The 8,181-nt window shown below is 33.3% G+C and overlaps 2 protein-coding genes across 2 annotated transcripts; one reads left to right on the top strand and one right to left on the bottom strand.

Moving 5' to 3' along the window:
* The first annotated feature begins 394 nt into the window (after positions 1-394).
* Positions 395-2,838, top strand: LOC107924918 (aquaporin NIP1-2). Its single transcript, XM_041079574.1, has 5 exons — positions 395-956; positions 1,057-1,281; positions 1,354-1,551; positions 1,844-1,905; positions 2,450-2,838. Exons 1-5 carry the CDS (start codon positions 813-815, stop codon positions 2,661-2,663), a joined length of 843 nt encoding a protein of 280 aa, XP_040935508.1. The 5' UTR covers positions 395-812; the 3' UTR covers positions 2,664-2,838.
* A 332-nt stretch (positions 2,839-3,170) lies between these two features.
* LOC107925303 (seipin-2) lies at positions 3,171-6,385 on the bottom strand. Its single transcript, XM_041079376.1, has 4 exons — positions 5,517-6,385; positions 5,194-5,484; positions 4,021-4,524; positions 3,171-3,794 (listed from the first exon to the last, which is right to left on the bottom strand). The coding sequence occupies exons 1-3, from the start codon at positions 6,240-6,242 to the stop codon at positions 4,039-4,041; spliced, it is 1,503 nt and encodes a 500-aa protein (XP_040935310.1). The 5' UTR covers positions 6,243-6,385; the 3' UTR covers positions 3,171-3,794; positions 4,021-4,038.
* Positions 6,386-8,181: the final 1,796 nt, after the last annotated feature.

The raw sequence follows: 8,181 nt of genomic DNA, 5'->3' as shown, positions 1-8,181 counted from the left end.
TTCAACTATTTATAAATCATACATCACGGAACTTAATTACCTTAAGAACTTATCAATCAGCTTTTACAAAAGTATTGCGATTGATATAATTTTATTCGAAACCCTAATTTCATCGAAAATAAATACAATTTTTACAGATTTTATGAATAATAAAAACCCAATTTATCTGAATGTTTTAATCTAAGTGAACTTTTTCGAAAAAAAAAAAGCAATAACAAAATTTGGCCCATATTTAAGAAAACTTGACCCATTTTAGAGGATGGCATTCATGAGTTTCTATATTACCGGTGGGTGGTTGAACTTAGAACATGAATTAAAGCGGCCTTGAATGTCTTCTCTGTTCATAAAGTTCTATTAAAGTCACATTTTTCAATCTTATCCTCCTAAGTCCACAAAAAAAGATAAATATAAGACTTAAACAATATAAAACCCATACATATAGTAAAATCTCTATTAATTTTTAGATTAACCCGAAACTCGTATTTAACAGATAGCATCTATTTAAAGATTTCGTTATGATAAGAATTTATAAAGAAAATTAAATTAAAATAAAAAATATTAATACATATTGACAAATTTAAGAGATTTTAAATTTGGGGTCACCGATATAATTTCAATGTTTTAACCAAGATGTGACCTTAGACTAGAAAAATAAAAAATTTCTCTTGTTTTTGTTTTTGACCTTTAAATTGGCTTTTGCTTTCATAGGTAGACAAATTTGATTGTTGAAGAACCAGAGCCTGGCAGAAGAAACAATCTTTCTCTGTCTTTTGTCCCCTTCCCCTTCCCCTGTTTTTCTTTTTGTTGTTGTCATGGCGGAGATTTCTGGGTGTAATGGAAACCATGAAGTAGTTTTGAATGTTAATGGTGAAACCAGTCATCATCATCCTCCTCCTTCATCAGCTCCAAAAAGAAAAGATTCTGACCTGGGTTTCTCTGTACCCTTCATTCAAAAGGTAACTCTACATACATACATACATACATACATACATACATACATAAATATCACGATGATGATGATGGTAAGATGGTTTTGTTTTATATCCGAATCTGCAGCTAATGGCAGAGGTGTTAGGCACGTACTTCTTAATATTTGCGGGTTGTGCAGCGGTGGTAGTGAATGTAAACAATGAGAAAGTGGTATCACTACCAGGGATTTCCATAGTATGGGGATTAGCTGTAATGGTCTTGGTTTATTCCTTAGGTCACATCTCTGGTGCTCATTTCAACCCTGCTGTCACCATTGCTTTTGCTACCTGCAAAAGATTTCCTCTCAAACAGGTAAAAAGAAATTTGGTATCCTAGCCAATGGTTCTGCAAGTCTCTTAATTTGATTGCTCTTTTTACTTTTAGGTCCCTGCTTATGTATTAGCTCAAGTTATTGGATCAACACTAGCAGCTGGTACACTTCGGTTGTTATTTAGCGGACCACATGATGTCTTTGCCGGAACATCGCCGCAAGGGTCCGATTTGCAGGCTTTTGGGGTCGAGTTCATCATTACTTTTTACCTAATGTTCATTATATCTGGTGTTGCCACTGATAACAGAGCTGTAAGTATGCTATCAATGTTCATTTTATTTTTTGGTATAACCAAGGCTAGAGGTTGAAGATGATGGGAATGGAATCGAATGATTCAAACAGTCAAATATTTATTATATCATTGATTAATTTGCCTAATATGTTCCAAAGTAAATGGAATAAAAAAGGGGCTAATAATGAAAGGGACTTCCCCAATTTCAAATCTTATCTGTATTGGAAACGACATTAAGCCTTTGTTTTAAGTTAACACAAATCATGTTCTGATTGGTTAAACACCTTCTTTTTTTTTTCTTTTAATGGCAGATTGGAGAACTTGCTGGACTTGCCATTGGTGCCACTGTGCTGATTAATGTGATGTTTGCTGGGTATTTAAACATTTTCCCCTTAATTTACTAGCCTACTATTTAGAGTTGTGCTTGGACATACTAATATATTTTATGTTTGCTAAAGTCTAGCTTGACCCTAAATATAAGCCTAAAATCTTGTCCAAACTCGTTCATATTTGCAAAAGACTAACCCAAACCTATTTTAGACTCGCCCATATTATTTTTTTAATCAACTTTTGTACCTGAACTTGACAATGAAGTCTGTTTTAATCCCAAAACTTGGATTCACCAAAATATTACGGCGTGACATTATGAGATTGTGTCATTTCATCACTTTTAAATATATTCTTTTAATTTTTAAATGATGAAATGACACAATACCATCGTGTCACATTATCAAAATTTTACGTTTGCTAAGTTAAGGGACCAAATTGAATATAGTTACCAAGTTTAGCTAAAAAAATGGACAAAAAAGTGAAAATACCAAAATGGACCTAATGGCTAAGTCCAAGGACTAAAAATTATATTAATCGTTTTTAACACTACAACTCTGTGCTGAGGATTTAAGATATTGTTTGGACAGGCCAATTACAGGAGCATCAATGAACCCAGCAAGGAGTTTGGGACCTGCAATTGTGTCGAATCATTACAAGGGGATATGGATATATCTGATGTCACCAACACTTGGGGCAGTATCAGGTGCATGGGTTTATAACATGGTGAGGTACACAGACAAGCCATTAAGGGAGATAACCAAGAGTGCTTCTTTCCACAAGAGTTCCCGTAATTCTGGTTAAATTGTACTATAGGGTAGGAACCAAAGGAGATTTTACTTTTATTTGCTTTGTTTTGTGTAAATCAGAACTATATAATAGTGTTTGATAGAATTGGTTCATATTAACCTTTATTGATATTGCAAACCAAAGATACGAATGTACTGATCATTGAGAATGAATGAATGAGATTGGCTCATTTCTGCTGTATTTTCATCAAATTTTATAAAAGATTTCTGAGGTATATGTTCCATTCTCAAACACATTTTAAAAAGGGTGAACTATACTTATAGTCACTCAATTATTAACTAATTTCTCTTTTAATCACTTAATTATGAAAAAATACAAAATAATCACCGAACCATTCGATTTTTTCTTTTATGGTGGATATCAAAAAGATAAATTTGACATAATAGAAATTTTAACCATTAACATTTATCCACTATGTTAATTTAGTCTTGATTCTAAAAATTTTAACACTCCATATATATATACATTGTGTCAAAAAAAGAAAGTCAAATAGTTGGGTAATTAACCAAAAAAAAAATACTAATAATATTTATCCAACTATACAAAAAAATTTCACTATTACATTAAATTATTTAATGAAATTAATTGAAAAAGTTGTCATCAAGACAAAAAATACATATATCTAAACATAAACAAACTAGAAATAAAAGATCAAATTATAAAAGAAAAACAAAATCAACCAAAAACGTATACTACAAGGACCTTTTATAGAATTTGACCCAGTAGTTTTGCATTGATCCTTTGTTCTTTCCCCCTTAAATTCCAAGTCCCGAAAACAGTTGATTTAAATTCCCAGTGCCATGATTTGCTTGAATTAATTTGGAAATTTCTTCCATGTAGACACTTGAAACTTATCTTCTTATCCAAACCATCAAAATGGTTCTTTATTAAATCATCAAAATTATGTGAACTCGGAAAAGTAAGAATGCAAAGTAACTTTCTTATATAATGTGATGTGAAAAAAAAAAACCTTCAAGCCTTTTAAAGATTAAAAATTAAATTAAAAGGATTGGTTGAGATCACATGTATCATGCATGTTCCATATGCATACTTCATGGTATGCATCCCCTTGGAAAGATTGCTCAAATTGAGGAAGCCTCTCCTTCTTCAACAAGCACGTGATTCCTGTAGGGCATGAGGTTTTCGACATTTCAGTAACCTATTGATATCGAAAAAATCTAATTCCGAGTCATGTGTTCTATCCTAAACATGGAACATGGCAACTAAAAGACTACAACGGGTCGTGTTCAGTAAGAGAGTGAGACAAAATGTCCATTATTTCCATCATCTATGCAACCACTAATCAACTCATCAACTACATAAAAAACAGTTGAGTTTCATGTATTATTACCTTAAACTCCAGAACACTTCAAATCTGTGGATGTCGACTATTTTGTGTAGACATGTTCCTGGTAGAACCATCTCTCATTCGTGTTCTTGGAATGAGTAAAGGTCTACAACAAACTAAAGTAAACAGTACCTCCGTGGTAAACAATGTCATACTGAGCCATATAAAAATAGTTCTCCTCCAATACCATATCATTCTTTTGAAAAAAGGAAGTTCTGAGTCAAGGATGAGGGATGCATCGTATAGTTCAGGAATACCAGCACCTGATCTGAACTCCGCTCGTTGTTCAAGTACTACCCTTAAGCAAGCAGTAGGCACGGTTCCTTCGTGCAAACCTGTAATCTTCAGATTCAAAATCTGGGTTTCTGAACTGTAGCCAGTGATTAGAGGAACAATCTTGAAGACTGTCAGTAGAAACCGGATAGGCTCACTTCTGAATTTCAACATGCAATGACGGCTTGAGCTGGCAAGAGTTTCACCATTAACAGACAAGAAATCTACCCTGACCTTCAAAAAGAACAAAGTTGCAGGACAGTTCATCAGTGCAAATTTGTTTTCCCAAAATTAAGAGTCAAATTACTGATTAAATTAAATGCCATTCACTACTCAGGAAGAAGCCACCTTCTATGAAATGGCCATCTTTCCTGGTTACCAAAATTTCATAGCCTGTTTCTAGACTCGGTTTCATCCAAATTATCACCAACCACAATTGCTATAGTACATAATTTAGTAGATATGTGATAGAAATGTTGTGGAGCAGAGGAAAGTGGTCTATGACTCTTAGTTCAAGTGGCTTAGACGCAATGGATAAATCACTGGAAGATGACCCAACTTATTCTAGAACTCTCTTATGGTATCAGGCTGACACTAACCTATTAGACATGCTAGTATAAGAAGCAGCAAACTCCAATATTCCCTGAATCATGACGTTAGCAATACTATCATTTCAGGCAAATATACTGGCTATACATTTTCCCCAGCTGAAGAGGTAAGTGGCTCATGGAAATAATAACCTATTCACTCGATGATTAAGATCAACAGTCACTCCGAGTGCCACGAGAAGACAAATTAAACCATAAAATCAGTTTCTAGATATAAAATGTAAACATAAATGATCAGAAGTAAAATAACATTAAAATGATAGCAACCTCGGCATTCCATAAATCAAACAAATACCTGGAACATCCCAAGATATCTGTTGTACTCTGACTCCGGCAATGTCAAAGAAACAGTAACCTTCAATTTGTGATCCATCGGTATGACTCGAGAACCCACATTATTCCCAACATTTATCTTCTCCATACATTTTGCACCGCAACCAATGGCGGCACAAGACACAATCGGAACATATGCAACCGGACTACTCTTACTATAATCAAAGTTCAACATTTCCTTTATCTCCAATGGTTCATCCACCAAATACCTCATCAAAATCCCACTAGTAGCAAGTGAAGTAAACAATAACCCACATAAAGCACAGCCTACATATGTAGCCCAGAACGTTCCCCAGCCGAATCGGAACAAGAGGTTCCATATAGATTATGGTAGTTCAAGCAATCATTCATCATAGGACTGAAATACCCACAAATCGAATTCCATAAATTTGACAACTTTGTGATTACATAAGCTCTACCATGACTCAAAGCTTGAAAAGGATCAATAATAAACATGTAGAAGCTACTTATACCTGACAGAGGTAATGTAATGGAGCTAATCAGCAAATTTAACTGAAACCCAATTGCCTTTATCACTAAACCAGCTATAAACAGTAGCAAACTCGAAGAGGAATGTAGCGACTCACTGAGTTCGGCGCTCGAGTCTGCGGAGTAACGGGCTTGGTCAAGTGATTCATCATTTTCTGCGGTGGTGACAGTGGATTCAACGCCGGCGTTCTCTTCTGAGACACGGATCGGGTTAACTCCATCTCGAGGCGACTCGGTTACCACCAAAGTGCTGTCGCTTGGCTTCAAATCGCGGAAGAGATTGTACCTTGGCTCTCTAGAACTGGTTCTGGAGTGGTCTTCGAGAGTGGAAGTTTCTGGAAGGGACTCTCCTCCGGATTCCTTGGAGGAGATTCCCCGGCGAGATAAGGCTCGCCGGCGGAGAGTAGACGGTAAGTGAGACGTGGAAGGATCTGATTGGTCAAAGGTAAGGCAATCGTAAAAGGGGAAGTCGTCAAATGCGTCAAAGAACTGATCCTCTTCGTTGGAGCTTTGGGATTCCATCGGAGAAAATGACCGACAATACGACGCTGTGATTTCTTTTTTTTCACAAATTTCTATTTTTTTTAAATCAAAATTTGGAAATTATCTATCAAAAAACTTTTGGAAATTACGGCTAGAAGAAGACAATAACGAGAATACGTGTAGGATTAAGCAGTCTTTCCTTGTGACAATATAAAATGAATTTATTTATATGCTGGGTTCATATTTTAATTAATTTTTCATTAACTGAATTAATTAAATTTATTAAAGCATTAATAAATAATTAAATCCAAGTAATTGGTTTTTTACTTGAAAATTAGTTTACTTTTATATTATTTTCAAACTAATTCTATTAACATGTTCAAATATTAAATTATTCATTTAAATATAAAGGTTTACTTGAAATTTTAAAAAATTTAAACAAAAAATTTTAATGCTTAAAAAATGAATTTAGGTAAATATAAGTTGAGTTTAATTTCTCGCTTTTTCAAATAAAAATTTTTTAATCCAATATTTTAATAGATTATTTTATACATCCAATCGAAATCTACAGACAAATCATACATTAATAATTATCAAATATGCAATAAAATTAATTATCAATTTCAAATTAATAGATACATTTAAAATAGGGTAAATTATAAAAATATTCATTTTTATTTGTCTCAGATTATATTTTAGTCACTTATATTTGAAATGTTACGTTTTAATCACTTACGTTATCGTTTTTGTTACGAAAGGGTCACTCTGCTGTTAAACTCTATCACCTCTCTAACGGCAATCCTTCGGTGGCAGTCTAAATGAGTTTTAAATGTCAATTTGGATGTGCAGCTTGGAGGAGAATATATTTTAATTTTTTTAGGAACATAGAATACAAAACTTTACCCTAAAACTTAATTTTCTCCTATTTGAAAAAAAGCAATAGCTGGGTTTTGGGAAATTTTCTCCAACTTTCTATTTTGAAAATGAATTCCTCACCCCAACTTGGGTTCAACGTCTTATTCACTACTTTGGTCCTATATCTTTATGGTAATTTTGTAAAACCCAGTTATTGCTTCTTTTAAACAAGATAAAATTGAATTTTAGGGCAAAAATTTGTATTTTATTTTCATTAAAAAAAAGGATTAAAAACCTATTTTCATCTCAGCTAGACATCCAAGTTGACATTTAAAACTCATTTGAAATGCCACGTAAGACAACCGTTAGAGAGGTAACGAAACTTAACAGCAAAGTGACCACTTCATAATAAAACAATAATGCAAGTGACTAAAACGTAATCTGAGATAAACAAAAGTGACTAATTTTATAATTTATCCTTTAAAATAATATAAACTCTAACTAGAGGTGGCATTATTAAAAAGAATAATCATAAACTCTGAAATAATCAATCTTAATGAATTATAAGATTAATATGAAACATAATTACTAAACTAAAATAATATTAACCGAACTAAATTAACAATAAAGTATTTTTTAACTTTTATCTTTTTATGATTAATGGTGACTAGAGATTTGCTCCTTAGCCAAGGCATTCCTCGTATATTATTTCTACTATCAATATTAAAAAAAAATAAAAAACCAAAATAGAGGATGTATTGATTGCGTTGAAGATAGTGTGTTGAGAATTGCAGCAACAAATCGTGAATTTACGAATGAAAAGAGGCATGATTTCTGGTCCACGACACCCACATGCCTTTAGAACTCAATATTTGCCGTCTGGCTAGATTAAAATATGTTGGATCGATTTGGTATGAAAAATAAAACCTTATCTTGTTGAGCTTTTGTGTTTATATAAATGATTAAATTCTGGTTGGTTCAGCTTAATGGGTCCCAAGCTTTATATCAGCCCAGCTCAGGTATTGTTATAAACCCAATTTTACTCCAATTCAAAGAGAATGAAGCTTGCTAAAAATGATTTGGTTGATGTGTCTTGATATCAAAAAGACGAGGAGTGTTGGTT

This window comes from Gossypium hirsutum, chromosome A10 (genome assembly GCF_007990345.1).
Source record: "Gossypium hirsutum isolate 1008001.06 chromosome A10, Gossypium_hirsutum_v2.1, whole genome shotgun sequence".
Classification (NCBI taxonomy): domain Eukaryota; kingdom Viridiplantae; phylum Streptophyta; class Magnoliopsida; order Malvales; family Malvaceae; genus Gossypium; species Gossypium hirsutum.
The sequence above is the reverse complement of the archived record's forward strand: the minus strand, read 5'-3'. Positions and strand labels throughout refer to the sequence as shown.